Source organism: Orycteropus afer, unplaced genomic scaffold (genome assembly GCF_000298275.1).
Source record: "Orycteropus afer afer isolate SDZICR_OR568_19922 unplaced genomic scaffold, OryAfe1.0 scaffold00067, whole genome shotgun sequence".
In the NCBI taxonomy this organism is placed as follows: domain Eukaryota; kingdom Metazoa; phylum Chordata; class Mammalia; order Tubulidentata; family Orycteropodidae; genus Orycteropus; species Orycteropus afer.
Window position 1 is genome coordinate 11,260,436 of NW_006921654.1, and position 18,074 is coordinate 11,278,509.

Sequence of the window (18,074 nt, forward strand, 5' to 3'; positions counted from 1 at the left end):
AGTCACTGTACCAAAAAGAACTGAATACACTACCTACCACCAAATCACATTTTAAACAAGGTAATTGGACGGTACATCAATCATATCTTAACAAAGCTGTTAAAAAGAAAAGGCTCAGCTGCTTTAATATACTAAGTATGTTCTGAAAAAACTGTATAAGGTTAAATCATAATTTAAAAACTGAACAACTCTCCACCTAAAGGAACGCTTTGGCAAACCTTTGATTAAATGAAGCATTTTGAAAAGAAAAAAAAAGAATTGAGCGTGCAAATGGTAAAGACATGGATACTCTCATGTAGCTATGTAAACAAGCATCAGGTACTGAAACAGAAAAGAGATTAATAAAAAGTGTTCAGAAAGGACCAGCTTTGCTGGTCTGATAGAGCCAGGTGGGACTTCTGAGACTATGGCCCCTAGCTGCCCTTCAAGTCTGGAATTGAACCCACTCCTGCGGCGCCTAGCCAAGCAAAAGACATATGAGCTGAACATTTACATTAGGTAGATATGAGAATCTAAGTTCAGCCTGCATCCTGTCTGTTAACCTCGGCTGAAGGCAGATAAGTAAATATGATAACTCAGTTCCTTAAGAACGGAGCTGAATTGAAGGTCAATTCATACATCCTTTCCATGTTATTCCCCACGGTAGCTAGAAACAGGTGAATAGGTATGTTAATGTGTTTCCTTAAAGTTGTTTTTCAGGAAACAACTTGGAAATCAACTTTGCCCTCCCCCACACATGACCAGTGAGGCAAACTATAACAAAGTTGCTCAGAACTGACATTCTCCCCTCTGCCTAAGTCTCAATCAGCTGATGATAGGAAGTAGATGTAACTCATCCAGTACAACAGTGCACTGCATTAAAAATTGACTGTCCCTTTAAACCAAGGTGAAAGAAGCCTCAGCCAATCCTCAGTTAATTCACATCCCCATTCCTGAAATTTTTATTAATATGTATAAGTTCCTCTCCTAAAGTTTACAAAACTGTATCCCGAACCTCCATTTGGAGAGTCAGATTTGGGTACTGGCTCCTGCCTCCTTGCATTGCTCCTTTGTAATAAATAATTTTCTCTCCTCTTTATTACTCAGTGTATAAACTAGTTTGGTCTGATCACGCACTGGGCAGGGAGCCACTTCAGATACACTCCTTGGAGAGATCAATCATGGGAGAATAGAATGGCTGTGTATGCACAGGGAGACAGGTTGGGGTGGGGGCAGGAGAGCATGGGAGGGAAGGACACAGGGAAAAGGTAACTATTGGAAGGAAATGCGAAGAAAGCTGTTGCATTGTGGGAAATTGCAGTCAATGTCATGAGACAAAGTAAATGTGAACTGCTATATGGACAATGAATTTGCTCTGCAAACTCAGCCAAATCACAATAAAAATTAAAAAAAAAAAAAAGTATTTAGTAAGTGCTTTAGGACCTTTCCAACTAAGTAATAAGAAGAAAAACATCCTGGGGTTTGGGAAGCTGTTCTAGCCCTAGATGTTAGCAAAGAAAAATCCAAACCCTGACCAAAAGTGACGCACAGTACCTGGACAAGATCCCTTCTCCCAACAAGCAAGGCGGAAGCAGCATTCTTCTGACATGTTTCCTGAATATCATTCACATTTAATCTGGGGGGAGAGAAAAAAAGTACCTTTCTAGTCTCGTTTCCTAAATCAATTACTCCTGGTTTAACAAACAGACCAATGGCTGCCTCTTTTGCTGTCACTCAAAATGTGTTATTCGGTATTGTTTTTAAACTCCTTCTCTACCTGACACCCAGAAGAGCTTAACTGCAGCCAATGTTATGCTGGGGTCCAGGCCTGGAGAATGTAAAGCTGCTCACCCCTTCAGAATCAGGAGAAGTCATTCTCAAGTACTAATTTTCCAGTCAGCTTTTCTGTGGCATTCCCAAGGCTTGACTTTTGAATAAAAATGGATTTAAATATGTTTGACGCTGGCTTTGGTTTCTAACACAAAGAGCAGCATCCACATTACAAAATAAACACTGGCCATCATGTGTTCAAATTCAGGAAGAAAAGGAAAATCACAGGCTGACCTCTGCTGTCCGTCACCCACTCTACCAACTCCCTTCATCCAACGCTGTTCTGCTTTTACCTGTTTCACACATTGGATGAGTGGGAGGCAGAATTCTCAGGTGGCCCCCAAGACCCCTGCCCCCTGGCATGTATACCTTGAATAACTGCCTCCCTTCGAGTACAGGCATAATCAGTGATAGGATGGAATAGGTTATTAATATGATGAGGTTACTGATCAGTTGACTCCTAGTTCATCAAAAGGGAGATTATTATCCTAGGTGGGCCTAACTCAGTCAGGTGAGCCCTTAGAAAGAAGGTGAAGTAGCAGAGAGACACTTCCTCGTGGCCTTGAAGATGATGAAATTCCTCAAGAGTTGTATAGCTGCTCACAACCTGAATGAGCTTGGCAGAGGACCCTGCATATCAGAAGAACGCATCCACACCCCTCCCCCAGCCAATATCATGGTGTTAGCCTGGTGAGTCTTTAAGCAAGGGCCCCGCTACCCCTGGACCAGATCCTGACCCAGGGGAACTGTGGACGATAACTACTATTTTCAGCTGCTAAGTTTACAGTAATTTGTTAGGCAGCAACAGGAAATAAATATACCGGGCTTCTTCAAAAACTGTTTTTGCAGAATGGCTCCTCCGATACTTAATATAAAAGGTTAGATAATCATGACTAAGCCGTAAGCACAGCATCCTTAGAAATGTGAACTTACATGTACAGTTCTCCTAATGATTTGTGAACAGGAAGAAGGCAAGCGATATCCTGGATGATGACTTTTCCAGCAGCTTTGATCGGTCGGTTGCCAGAGTCCGATCCCTCACGTTTACTTTTCCATCTTCTTGATTTCTGGGGGAGATGACAAGATATAACTAATGGGAACTTTGATGAATGGAAACCTACAGTCGCACAGTACATCATATTGGGGTCATTGGTAATTTGCAGAGACTTTGCATTACATCATGCCCACAATTACATGAATCAGCATCTGTAGGAAATAAAAGGATGACGAAGGGCATTGAGCTCTCAGTCCAAAATCCAACAGGAAATAAGCACCCACTGCTTATGCCCGGGCTATGTACATTTCGCAGGTGCTCAAAAATAGATACCATGAAGCGAATTTACAAAAACCAGCAGCTAAAGAAGTTAGTAAAGACCACAGAAAGGTGGGAGAAGAGCAACTTTTAAGGTTGAGTTCTGTACTACATTCAATACTCTTGACTGAAAGCAATCGAGATTTTTTTCTTTTCAGATAATTTAAATAGGACTTGGTGAAAATTTAACTGAGACACAACAGTGTGGGTTCTGCAAACCTTAACCGGTGGTAGGCAGAAAGGGAAACTTAGTAGCCCAAACAGAAATTACCCTGTTTTCCTAAGATTGTCATTGTTCCAAAAGTGATCATTTTAGAGTGCCAAAAACAGGTGAGTAGAGGGGCTCAGGTAAGGACCATGGGAGATCATGAGCGGCGGCCCCATCTCCCCAGAGCCTAACCTACAGGCAGCTCCAGAGGAAGTACATGTGCAAAATGGAACATGTTCTGGAAACTGACAATTATTAGAATACAGCCCCATCCAGTATCCTCAAAAATGACAATGAGCCAGGGGAATAACATCCTATTTTATTTTATTGCCAGAATTTTAAAAGGAGGGCCATCAAAGTGAGTCAACTCAGGAGGGATGTGAACATTTTTATTAACAAAGAAAGCAAAGGGAGCTGGTGGAAGGGTCTGGAATTTAGAGTCAGAACACCTAGGTCTACCAGTTTTACTACCACCGTGTACTGGCTCCACATGGTCGTGGGTAACTTACTTATTTGCTATGAATTTATTCTCATGTCATGTTCTCTAGTCTCATCTCTGAGTTGTGGCTAAGCAGGGCTGTATGAACTGGAAAGTGCAATTTGAAAACATAGTAATTATGAATATAAAGACATTCTCAGGATTTAGAGTAGACCATTATTCAGATTACACACAAATTTATTTTCTATAAAGGTTTTCCACACAATCACTCTTCCCTGAACTAGTCATAGTCTAAATTCAGGTATTTCTGACCACTCTTGTCCATTGAATCTCCAAAGTAGCCCAATGCATGCAACCTCCTCTAGGATTAGTAAGTGTTATGGAACCAACTAATCTCTGGAAAGCTAGACTTAGTTCCTGGCTGGCAGATAAATGAAGGAGCTTAGCTGAAATATCTGTGAATTGTTTATGATGATTTGTAAATACATGTGTCACATTATCTACTTGTAACTGTAACCCGTTTGATCTTCACAAGTGGTTCAGTTACTACTTATTGTTTATCCATACACAAGCCACTATTTTGCAGTACAAGAGGAGGAGGAATCTGTTATTTGGGGTAGCCTTGGAACTCTCTGCTAGCCCTGGCTATTTTCTGAAGAATTATGTGAAGACTTATAAAAACACTATCCTTCTAGCCATCAAACATACTGACCTGGGTGCCAGTGAGGGGAGAGTATGTTAAAGAGCAAACCACCTATCAGAATGGGCTGGAGCCAGGCAGCATTAGTCAATACAAAGTACATGTAGTTACACATGTACTAAATATAGTACATGACAGTGACATATTTTAAGGAAGGTAATTCAATATATGTCTAGCCTGCAGTGACTATCAACAGCAAGATGTGGTTTGCTAGAGCAGGGAAGGTATAAGAATTGGACACTCACTTTGCTGTGATTTCAGGTTTCCAGGGCTTTAAAAACTCCAGGAAACTATACACTCATCATCCATTTAATTGGTCACCCCAAGTGAGATTTAGGGTATTAGTCACAGCTAAAAAGAGTCCAACTGGAAGGGAAACCATAGGTCTTTTGAAAGTTGCAGTGTGATCCAATGTGATCTTTCTAGTTGGTTTTTAGGCTGGCTGGATGGCTTGGAAACACTGTTCAGGCAGCCACTCTGGCTCCTTATGACAGAGAAAATGAGAAACCCTGGAGCAAGTGAGCAGTTTCCTGTAGCTCCTCTCATTATTCAGCTGAAGTAAATGGAAGCCTCACGAGCAGTGGGCTCTACTAGCTTTCATGCTGAAAGTAACTGTAATTTTTTATTTTAATAGAATCACTCCTCGGAAGGAAGGTTGGGCAATCCTACTTCCATAGTGATACTGCCTCGGAAACCCAAGGAGGGGTCGCTATGAGTCAGGGCTGACTTGACGGCACATAACAACAACAACAATAGAAACATATTAGTAATCATATTAAGGTCCATGTGCCCAAAGTGGCTCATTTGCAAGTAGACTAGTCCATCTGAAAATTGCCAAGTGACACAAGTCCAAGGGTACAACATATTTGAGTTAGGATGTAAAGATGTGTCTGCTACTATTTATTAACAACGTCAGCAGCTCCTGCTCTATGCTAGCATATGCTTCACCACAGCTCAACATAGAGGTATGACCTCAATTTTACAAATGAAGATGTTAGGCATACCCAAAGTCACAGTTATAAGAGCTGAGATTTAAACAAAGGTCAGAAAGGTAAGCTCATGTGTATTTCTTGCTTTTAAGCATATGATTCCAAATTTAAAAGGGAAAAAAATAAAATTAAGTCCTGACTAAGTGACCTTTTAACACATAAGCAGTGCGGTCCATTTTTGGGCAGATCCATTTCTGCACATAAGATTAGTTTCCGATGCCAGAGATGCCTGCCCAGAACCATCCTTTTAGACTTGCCCACTTTAAAAGTCACTTCTCTGCCAAGCCTGTGGCTGCGTTCTGCTAAGTGGGGGAGTGTGCGGAGGATCGGCACAGGCACGCAGCGCCCTCTGCAGCCACACAGCTTCACACGGGCACCCTCGAGTCAGACCAAGATGCTGCACCCACACTGTGTGACCTCTTTCTGCATTTGGTAGGACTAGACATGTTCAAAAGTAAGAAAAGTCAGAGTCCCAGGACATCTCTTATTTTCCTCCATTTGCAGTCTTAAATTAGAGCAATCAATAGAAGCAGATCCATATGAGCTGTCAACAAATATTTGTTGATGGATCTATGAAGACAGTGGTCTTTGAGAACTTTTTGCAATTACCTTTCAGTGAATTATGCAAATGCCAATCTATATTCCCTGGACTTGCTGGTCAACTCCTTGAGACACCAGCTCCTAAGTGTTTCTCTGTGGGATCCGTACTCAATGGAAAGGTGATGTTCTATGGAACCCTACTAAGCTGCCTTTCAGTGTATAATAGAAGGAGATTCCCCCAAACAGGCTCACCCTAGTTATAGCTGCCACCAATAAGCTGTGAAAGTAATTGTGGGATAGTACTATTAGTTTTTTAATCCAGCAAGGAAGGGATAGCTGTCAACCATTATCAAAAATCAATAAAGGGACACAAAATAACTTTTTTTTTTTAAATTTGTTGAACAGTGGTTTTTACACATGAACTATCTTTCCTTCAGACCCCAAGAGTTATTCTGTAAGCTTGCCTAGTGGCCTGTTATTCTGGGCATGCATGTAAAAAAGGCTCCATCTCAACAGATCTGAAATTAGATGCTAGTTGAGGCTGCAGGTCCTCACTGCTCCCTAACAAATAGATGGGACAAATGTCTAGGGTGTTTTCTCTAGGGTTATGGCAAGAAAAGAGTCATATTCCACCCACAGCTCACCTACGACTGCCTCCCCATTTAATAGCTTGCTGGCAATTTTAGGAGTTTCTCTTGTCTGTGCAACAGTCAGGTAACAACATGCAGATTTCCCTTTGGACTCTGGGTCCAGGGAACAATGATACATTAAGCTAAGAGGGGCAGTTAATCATTCTGGGTTAGGCAAAAGTAGGAAGGTAAAAAAACTCCCTAACCCCCTGGGCATTGCTCCCGTCCCACTCTGATATAAAATCAGTTATTTCTGGGCAGGAAAGGGACTCTTTGTTTCTCTTAGGTCTTTTCAATGCCCCGTCTGTAGGAGATGCCCCTTCCCCACAGACTTCAGGAGAAGGAATGGAGCAGAGAGAGACAAAGCGAGACAGACAAATTATTATGGGATGAGCACCAGGATGCTTCTCTGAATAAACCAAGGTGTTCATGGAATTATGAGAAAGAGGAGAAGGAAGAAAGGAGTGGAACTGGGGGGGAAGGGAGGCAGAGGTGCAAACAGCACTGAATGACAACCAACAGCCAGCTTGCGACTGTACCACCAGTGTTACTGCTACAATCGGAGGCAACATCAACACCAGTAAATGGGTTAAATGTAAAAACAGCCCAAGAATAAGCCACCAACTGCTTCGTAGCAACCCCATCAACACTGCATAATCAGCAGAGTGGGCAGCCAGTCAAAATGAGCTCCTACTCAAAGAGCAGCAGGACCAGGGACTTGGGGAAGTTCAGTGGAGACTGAGGAGTCCGTTGGCTAGGACAGGCTCTTTCAGGAAATGTAGCCCCATCAATGGCTCCTAACGCAAGTGGTTGGCAGCAGTGGTACTTTCTAACAGGAGCCCCTGACTTCAATTGTTTTTATATAAAAGCTATAGGACTGCTTCCCTGAGTATGCTTTACACTTAATGAAATTTACACAAGAGCCTCAAAGCTTGCCTTACACAGCCTGAGGTCACCTTGTGCTACTGAAGTCAGGATAAGATGGGGGAGGAAAACAGAAGAGGAGAGATGGCCAATAGGGTAAGTAAGAAATAAAGAAAAGGAAGAGAGAATGTCCAGAACTAGGGGATTTATTATCAATACAAAATAGATATGGGGAGGGAAAAAAATTATTCCAGAAATTCTAACATGGATTAAAAACTACCTTATGTGTCATGCCAATGTAGCAGGCTGGCACTTCCCTCACTGAACTAGACCCGGACTACAGAAACAGACTGAGAAAGCCTCTTCTAGCCTCCTCTGCTGCCTCCATGTCAAAGACAGGCTTTCTTCTGATAGCTCTACGAAATTATCCAATCCTCCAAGTGAAATCAGGTGAACTAAAGGCTTACAACCTGGGTTCTTTCTAAGAAACCCAGTATTAAGCTTCATCTTCAAAGAACTCCATCCACAATCTTAGTAACATATGTATTTCCCCATTCGAAACTCCATGATTGAACAAGAGGGGCAGCTCTTGGTGCCTGACTCCCCAACAGAAAAAATTCATTGTTGCTGGTCCTGAAAATCAGCGAGCCTGTCATTTCAGGTTCCTCAAAGCCAGGCAGGTGGCATTTTATTCTTGGGCCTTGGGTAAAGACAGGATTAGTTAAGGAGAGCATTTGCACAGCGCACAGTACCGGGAAGTCGTTAATTGCTTGTATGGACCAACGTCGCCGGGCAGAGCGAGGAGACATCTGTGCGTGAAAACGTTACACCCAGGAGGAGGGAAGAAAAACACCAAGAAAATTAAAAGGGAAAAATATAGAATAAAATGAAAGTTCCCACACATCTGATGGATTAAAAGGTATGATAATATACTCCAAAAACTGGGATTGGAAAGACCGAAAAATCTGAATCTAAGCACAGCAGTATTGGATTCCCATGCCCCACCTCCCTCCCAACCCATCCCAGTCCAAATGCAGCTTCCATTTCATTGGACCAACATCAACACTGCTCTGACAAAGGAACTACGATCGACGTGTGAGGTACTTAGTCTCAACAAGGACAAGACCATAGTGCAAGTGGGGAGATAAAGGCAAAAGACTCTGTTCTCCTTCCCCTTTAACAGGTGAGGAGACCACGTATGTAAGACTACATTCTTTCTCCTAAAAAGGAAGAAATTCTTCAATAGACTCAACCTCTGATTTTTATTTTTGGTGTGTGGCTGGGGGCAATGAGGACATTAAAAGTCTTGACCTTGCAGTACTATTTTCAGAGTGGAACTATTTCCAGAATAGGGAAAGCGAGAGTCCGGGAGAAATGTAGGGGCAGAGGGAGCCAAAGCTGGGGCACTCTCCCGTGGGGGCACTTCTGCTACCAACGTGAGCATCTGAGTATGAGATGCTGTCTATGGAAATCAGAAATGATTCTGTCACTTCAAGACCTCCCCAGTTATTTACATGAGAGCTATTTTACTGAGACAAACTGACGCAAATGTGGGAGGCTGCACATTTTTTTAAATGTTTATAGGGCAATGCCTAACATTTATCATACATTCTGGCCTTTTGAGTTACCTTAGGAATAACAATACTTCAGATTTATCTACTATGAATAGCTGGTCCAGTCCAAAATCAAACGTAAACATCTCCCTGTGCTTTCTAACTGCCGAGGAAATTTCTAGGCTTTTTAAGGTCTCTCATATTTTTTAATTTCTAGGAGCAAACTTTGAAATTCCATCTGGAGAACATTTATTTGAGTGACTATTACAATATGACCTAAATAGGGCAGGTTGAAAACACTCAAAAACAATAAGAGAAACAAACTGTACTCCTCGAATGGCTCCATGGTTTGTATCATCTCAAAGTACGTTATAATTCTCTGATTGGTGCTGTACTTTACTCAGCTGTATTCTCTTCCTTGACTCTCACTCATTTAAAGCTCTCAGGGAGGGAGATCAAATAGGACATAAGAAAAATGTAGGAGAAAGATTTTATTGAAAATGAAGAGAAATTTAGTAAACTAAAATAGCTTCCAGAAAAAAAACTTGGGAGAAGTGAGAGGGCCATGTGAAAGTAGACACATGGAAGGGAAGGTGCCCAGACAGGACACCACAGCCACATTTAATTTCTTTCTCTCTCTCCTTGCCCCATAAAAATGGGATGATATGAAAGTAGACACCTGGAGGATGAGAAAACACTCCTGAAGGACAGAGCTGTACCCCCAGGGGGAAGAGAAGGTGCCTAGACAGGACACCACAGCCACATTTAATTTCTTTCTCTCCCTCCTTGCCCCATAAAAATGGGATGATATGAACAAGCACCAAAGAGAGAGAATGATTTCATCACAAACTAACTGACTTATTCATTTTACTTCCTTAATCTATAAGGTTGAACCACTTGAAACTTATTTTTTTAGGTTGAAAATGGGCAAATATCGGCAATTTCATATGATTTAATACAATAATTATTATGTCATTCAGTAAAATGAACCCTGTCCAGGAGCTCCAAAGTTCTGGTAAAGTTCTATTTCTTGACCTGTGTGATTTGTGAACTTTTCTGTATATATGTTATACATCTAGAGTTTCATATGAAATCATCACACAAAAAAAGTGTCTCCTATTTTATTTGGTTACTATTTAAAATAAAACTTACAGATTACTTAGTTACAGAGGACTGTAATCATGGACGCTCCCCGTTTTCCATGAAGAAACTGCATACTAGGGACCACCCCAAAGTGCAATATCATAGTCCTTCCTTCACTCTCTAGCAAATCCTACCTGATAAGAGATAACTATCCATGAACTTTGGATCCCTCTTTATGATTATGGTTTTGTAGTGCAAGAGGGAAGCCCTGGTGACACCGTGGTTAAGCGCTCGACTGTTAACTGAAAAGTCAGTGGTTCACACCCAACAGCTGCTCCATAGGAGAAAGGTGAGGCAGTCTGCTTCTGTAAAGACTTACAGCCTTGGAAGGGCTATAGGCAGGTCTATTCTGTTCCACGGGGTCGCTGTGAGTCAGTATGGACTCAGTAGCAGTGGGGAAAGACTCCAGATTATCAAAAACATGAACAAAGTTTTACAAGTGTGTTTGCTTTCACAGTGATCCCATCTTGAAGCTGGAGTTACTCTGACTGACAGTGGCCTTTTCACACTACTACAGTGTCAAAAGTGCTAATCCTATTAATCAATCTACTCAGCCCAATCTGAACCCAAGTCTGGGTAGCAAGTGACATGAACTGAAGGGGAATTCAGAACTGTCTCTGTGATTAAAAGATCTCCTCAACATGATCCTGATGCTAAAGAAAATTCTATACACATTTACTTAATTTGAGTCTGTTTGGCTATTGTGGCAATAAAATGCCTTCATCCCAACCAATTTGTCAGATCATCTACCCAGTAATCAGCTGGCTTCAGAAAAAAAGAGAAGACAACTAAGAATTCTGAACGTAAAGGACGTGGGAAAGGTATAGCTCAGTAGGTGTTCTACAGAGGTCTGTGACAGTCAAAACCAAACCAAACCCACTGCCATTGAGTTGATTACGACTTACAGCGACCCTGTAGGACAGAGTAGAACTGTAGGGTTTCCGAGGCATCGTCTTTATGGAAAAAGACTGCCACATCTTCTGCAAAGCGGTTGGTGGGTTCGAACCACCAACATTTTGGTTACCAGCCGAGTGCTTTAACCACTGTGCCACCAGGGCTCCTCTGTGATAGCCAACCAAAAACAAACCAAACTCACTGCCATCGAGTCAATTCCGACTCATAGTGACCCTCACTGGGTTTCTGAGGCTATAGATCTTTATGGATATAGATTGCCTCATTTGCCTTCTGTGGAGCGGCTGGTGGGTTTGAACCAATGACCTGGTTAGCAGCCAAATACCTTACCCACTATACCACTAGAGCTCCTTTCTGGGACAATCAAGAGGGTAGAATTCCATCAGCGACAAAATAAAGGGAACTGTAGAAAGCTTCCCAGAAAGGAAACAGAAAAACCATTTTCCCTATTCAATTCAGCAGTTTTGCTCAAGACTGGTCCTGTCCCAAACATCAGAGCCTACCACTTGTTTCAGTCACTATGGCCCTGAGAGAAGACAACAAAGATGGTCAGCTGTTAGTGTGAACCAAAGTTAGACACTATACTGCAATCAAACTGACGAATATTTGCTAGAAATTGGTGTTTTGTTTAAAATAACCTGATAATATGTTTTTAAAAAATCAATTTTAATTATGGACAATCTATTATTTCTCACTTAGTTGGGACAACCAGAGAGAATTCCTAAGAATGACTGAGTCTGTGCAGTAGCTTAGTAGTAACTGTTTAAAACATCACGCCAATTAAAAGTCTGTTTAATCAGACTCTTGATCTGACAACACAGGAAGAGTTCTTGGGATCTTTCCTACAGTTCTACCAACATTCTCTACATGAGTGTTATCAAAGGCTTCTGACAGTCTAAACTCCATGATTATTTTAAGAACAGTGGGTTCCTTAAGAACCCAGGAACAGAGGACTAAGGTCAGGTCCATTCAAATGGATACTTAAGTGTAGACTTATTAAAAATACAAAAGTTTTAGCAATCAGCTTTAAAATTTCTTACAGCTATGAAGTTCTACATATATCAGGATCCCAAACTTTATGAAGCATCCCTTAATTTATTGACAAACATCAGAATACCAAGGAAGATCTGAAACTAAATTATTCCACTTGAAATAATGAGAATCAACTCAATAAATAGAGATTACAAGGATAAGGTTAAATGGGGAGTGAAGAATATGAATTTAAGAACAAATTTCTCACAAATTACATTAGTTAAAACTGAAAGGAATGAAGCAATGGTCTTTCTTAAACTACTTTTGAAAGTCAAAGGCTACAGGGGGTTACTAATTTAGTTGCTATGCATGGCAGGTAAGGAGACAAAGAACATGAATCCATGGGAAATATAAGAACGAAAGGCCATGACTCTACCGGGAGCTCTGGTAGCATAGTGCTTAAGGCACTTGACTGCTAACCAGAAGGCTGACAGTTAAAACCCACCAGCCGCTCCTCGAAAGGAAGGTTGTGCAACCTACTTCCACAGTGATACTGCCTCGGAAACCCAAGGAGGGGTCACTACGAGTCGCGTCCGATTCAAAGGCACATAACAACAACAACAATGACGACGACTCTACCACTTACCCGCTCCTTGTAGTAGAAGGAGCTGATGGAGACCTGTTCTTTCTCACTGCGGGTGGGGCTCCCACTGTATAAACGAAGATTCCCAGGGGCCTCAGTGCGGATCTTCATTGGTGCAATCAAGCCAGTATGATAAGCAGACAAGGCCGAGAGAGATCTGTAGTTAAAAACACAGAATTATCCATACTGCCTTCCAGTTTTTCCCTATTTCTAAGCAGTGCTGTTCTTAACATTTGGTGAAACCAAGGAAGGAAGAGAAAAAGACAAAATAGGAAGAAAATGGAACTTAAAAAAAAAAAAACTAAATAGAACTGCAAAATCCTTTATCTGCAAAAGACATAATTATATATGTAGTAAATTCAAAGGAATCTATAAACTATTAGAATAAGTGAGTTTAGACACAAGAACAATCTACAAAAATCAATTGCATTTCTATATACTAGAAACAAACAAATGGAAAATAAATATTTTTTAGATTTTATTCACAATAGCATCAAATAACTAGGAACAAAGTTAATGAAAAAATGGGCACTGAAGACAAAATAGTGCTGAGAGAAATTAAAGAAAACCCAAAACAATGGAGAGAGAGATTGTGCTAGTGGATTGTAATATTCCATGATGCTGTCAATCTTCTCCAAACTGATCTACAGAATTAACACAATCCCCAATCAAAATCCTAAACATATTTTTTTTTAAGAAACAATAAGGTGATGTTATATCTTTATGGAAATGTAAAAGACCTAGGACAACCAACCAACACATTGCTAAATATGAAATAATAAGTTGGAAGACTTACAGTATCAGGTATCAAGACTTACTATAAAGCTATGAAGGGTGTGGTGCTGGCATACGGATAGATAATTAGAACAAAGGACAAACAGTGAGTCTAGAAATAGACTCACAAATACATGGTCAACTGATTTTCAACAAGTGTCAAGGCAAAGTCAATAAGGAAAGGAAAAACTATTCCATAAACTGTATATCTTTGTTATTGTTATGTGCCGTCGAGTTGGACCTGACTCATAGCGACCGCTCCTTGGGTTTCTGAGGCAGTATCACTACGGAAGTAGATTGCCCAACCTTCCTTCTGAGGAGTGCCTGGTGGGTTTGAACCACCAGCCTTCTGGTTAGCAGTCAAGTGCCTTAGGCACTATACTACCAGAGCTCTTGTGTATCTATAGAAAACCAAAATAAAATACTGACCCCTACCTCACATCATACACAAAAATTCATTTGAAATGGCTCATAGACCTCAAATAAGAAATTTAAAATTGTAAAGTTTTTAGAAGGAAACAAAGAATATCTTCATGCCTTGATAGACAAAGATATCTTCACAGGACACAAAAAGCATTAACAGTAATTTTTAAAATGATAAATTGGATATCAAAAATATTTTAAAAACTGCTATTCATCAAAAACTATTAAGGAAGGGAAAAGGAAGCCACAGATGAAGGGAAAATATTTACATCCAACCAACAAAGGACTTGTAACTAGAATAGATTTTAAAATGAATACAAATAAACAATAAAAAGAAACATAGTTCAATATAAAATGGGCAAAATGCATGAACAGCCATTTAATACAAGAAGATATCCAAATGGTCAATAAGCACACCAACGCAAATGAAAGGTACAATGAATACTATTGTACACCCTCCAGAACAGCAAAAATGGAAAAGACTGACAATACTGAGTTTGGGAGAGGATGTGAAGCAACATCACTGGTTAGAGTGTAAAATGCCACAACCACTACAGATACACTTTTTGGAAATTTCTAATAAAGTTAAACATACACCTATCCTAAGACACAGCAATACTATTCTTAGGTAGAGAAATTAATACATATGTCCATAAAAAGACATGTATGTAGGTTTATTCATAACAGCCCCAAACTGGAAACAATCCAAATGTCCATCAATAGGAGAATGAATAAAATTGTTAAATTCCTACAATGGAATATTCTGTAGCAATAAAACAAGAACTAGTGACACACGCAAAATGTGCAGCAATTTTAACATTATGTTGAGCTAAATAAGCCAGACAAAAAAAACGTACATACTGCTGAACTTCTATTTAAATAAAGTTCAAGAACAGGCAAAACTAATCTATGATGACAGAAGTCAGAGTAATGGTTTCTTCTTGGCAAGGAGGGGCTGGGAAAGGGGCCCAGGGAACTTACACCAGGAGGCGATGGCATGTTCTACATTCTGATCTGGATGTTGGTAACCAGCAGATACACTTAGGACTTGTGTACTGTAAATGATCTCTTAATAAAGTACTATTAGCATTATGTCCTCTGATCCAAAGCCTGGGTGGAGATATTAGATGTTTCCCTTTAGGTGATTGTTTCCTCAGCCAACTTTTCAAATAAGGACACAGTTTAATGTAGAAATCTCTGATATTTTAACCTCCAGTTCTTGTGGGGTCAAGGTCTCATCTCCCTGGGTTATTATAGACAGGAAGTTATCACATGCAATCTCCCAATACAGCAGTAGTGCCTACTCATGTACTTAGTTCAATCTCTTTTCTTTCCTCTTAGCTCAGCTATTCACCCATTAGCATTCTACTTAGATCATAACCAATATATCCAGGTGCTTAGAGCAGGAAGGTTTCCCAAGTCTTCTTGGTTACCATTCTGCAGAACCAAAAGTTGGTAATATAATCTTTATATTAAAAACAAACAAACAAATAACAGCAACATACTGGTAATGGGAAACACAGAACACTCACAATGTGCTAGGCAGTATACCTGATTCCTATAAACAAAAATTTAACTTGTTATGCTAATTTAACAGTATGTTAAATGCTTTACTCATTTAATCTTCACAGAAACTAAGAGGTAGGTACTTTGATCATTCCATTTTACTGCTGAAGGAACTGAAGCAAAGTTTAGATACCTTGTCCAAGGTCACAAAAATAAAACTGGCAAAATTAACATTTGGATCCAGATGATTTGGGTCCAAAGTCCATATTCTGCTTTACTACACTAGAATGACTCTAAAAAAAAAAAAAGAAAGAAACAGAAAAATAACAGAAACCTGTTAAATTGTTAGCAGGGTCACGGAAAAGGAAAGAAATGGTTTTACATTTTAATTTAAAACTTCTGCAGTGCTTGAGTTATTCAACATACTACTTATATAATTAAACATTTTTTGGTAATGTTACAAGTAGCACACTAGTATTGTAGGACTCTGGTTTGTATGTGTGTGTGTGTGTAATTTTTCCAGTTTTATTTATTGTTCAAATAATACTTTACTAATGGGAGACATCACATTAAAATAAGAATTTAACACATTTGACAACAGCTCTCTTTTTTATTTAATTTTTATTGTGATTTGGGTGGAAGTTTTCAAAGCAAATTCCTTTTCCATACAGTAGCTCACATACACTTTGTCTCATGACATTGACTGCAGTTTCTCACAATGTTAACAGCTCCTCTCCCACTTCCTCCCCATAGTTAACCTCTTCCCTGTGTCCTTCCCTTCCACACACTCCTGCCCATGGAGCTATCTCCCTGTGCATACACAGCTCTTCTATTCTCCCATGACTAATATCTCCAATGAGTGTTTCTACCCAATGTAAATGTTCAGCTCATATGCCTGTCTTTTGTTTGGCTGGAAGCCACAGGAGTGGGTTCAATTCCAGAACTGAAAGACATCTAGGAGCCATTATCTTAGGGGTTCCACCAAGCTCTATCAGACCAGCAAACCTGCTCCCTTTTGTTTCTTTTTAAATGATTTTGAGTTTTGTTCCACATTGTTCTCCCACTCTATCTAGAATCTCCTACATAGATCCCCCTCCGACTGTTTGACAATGGTAGCTGGGCACCATCTAGTTCTTCTGGTCTCCTAGTCATCCAGGCTGAGGACTGTATGGTGTACCAGTTCCTTGGACTAATTGTTTCCACATGTCTTTGGTTTTCTTCATTCTTCTTTGCTCTGCATGAGGAAAGACCCATCGATGCATCTAGATGGCTTCTTGTAAGCGTTTTTAAAAAAAAAATTTAATGAAAAAAAAATTAAGGAAAAGAAAAAAAAAAAAAACGAAAGGAAAAGGAACAAAGGGGTGGGGTTTTTTTTTGCAGTGTTCCCTCCCTTCCCTCTCCACCCCTAGTAACCAAAAAAGAAAGTTTCCTTCTGTATATAAACCTTTCCTTGACTTTTTACAATAATAAACTAATACTATATTTATCCTTCTGTGATTGATTTATTTCACTCAGCATAATGTTCTCCAAGTTCATCCATGTTGTGCAGTGTTCTGCAGATTCTAAATTATTCTTCAGTGTTGCATAGTATTCCATTATGTGTATGTACCATAGTTTGGTTATCCATTCTCTGTTAATGGGCACATAGATCGTTTCCATCTTTTTGCTATTGTAAACAGTGCTGTGATGAACATGGGTGTGCATATATCTGCTCTTGTCCTGGCTTTCACTTCTTTAGGATATATACCTAGTACTGGGATTACTGGGTCAAATAGTATTTCTAATTTCAACTTTTTAAGGAATCACCATACTGCTTTCCACAATGGTTGTATCATTTTACAGTCCCATCAGCAGTGTATGAGAGTCCCAATCTCTCTACATCCTCATTAGTATTTGTTATTTTCTGTCTTGTTGAACTTTGCCATTAGTGCTGGGGTGAGATAGTATCTCATTGGTGTTTCATTTGCATCTCTCTGATGGCTAATGATCATGAACATTTCTTCCTGTGTTTGCTGGCCACCTCAATACCCTCTTTGCTAAAGTGTCTACTCACGTCTTCTGCTCATTTTTAAAATTGGATTGCTTGTCTTTTTGAGGTTGAGGTGTTGGAGTTTTCTACAAATTTTAGAGATAAGTCCCTTGTCAGATATGTCATTGCCAAATATTTTTTTCCCAATCTGTAGGTTATCTTTTTACTTCTTTGGACGTGTAATTATCAACAAATAGGAATTTGTTGCTGTCATTTTGTCATTTCATGGTGTTGCTGATTTCTTTGCTCCATATAATTTTCTATGCTGAACTCATTTTGTTTATGAATCATATTATCACTTCCTTCTTTGCTACTGTTTTAGTATTTGCTAAGTATTTGTGTTGGTCCTCTTTTTTATTTTAATGTGAAGGTTTATCATTTTTCTTTGAGGTTACCTTGTGATTTATAATTTTCTTCCCAAGTTGAGAACAGTCCGTTCTATCTTGCAGTTGTCTCGACTTCCCTACCATTTAGAACTTCTGTAACTACATAATTCTTTCCCTCTTTTTGGTTTTGGTTTTCGAACTCCAGATCTTTGTACACTTCATGATAGTAATGGGTTTTGTCTCCTTGAGATGCTCTCTGAAATCTTCTGTTTAGCTCTTTTATCTTGTCATTTCTTCCATTTG

At 39.8% G+C, this 18,074-nt stretch overlaps 1 protein-coding gene across 1 annotated transcript in view; it reads right to left on the reverse strand.

The window, feature by feature from the left end:
* Positions 1-18,074, reverse strand: part of WDR59 (WD repeat domain 59) — a 133,640-nt gene that overhangs the window by 19,183 nt on the left and 96,383 nt on the right. Inside the window, 4 exon segments of the mRNA XM_042780888.1 lie at positions 1,534-1,615; positions 2,743-2,876; positions 8,243-8,299; positions 12,717-12,870. Of these exon segments, the coding sequence (XP_042636822.1) occupies positions 1,534-1,615; positions 2,743-2,876; positions 8,243-8,299; positions 12,717-12,870 (427 nt within the window).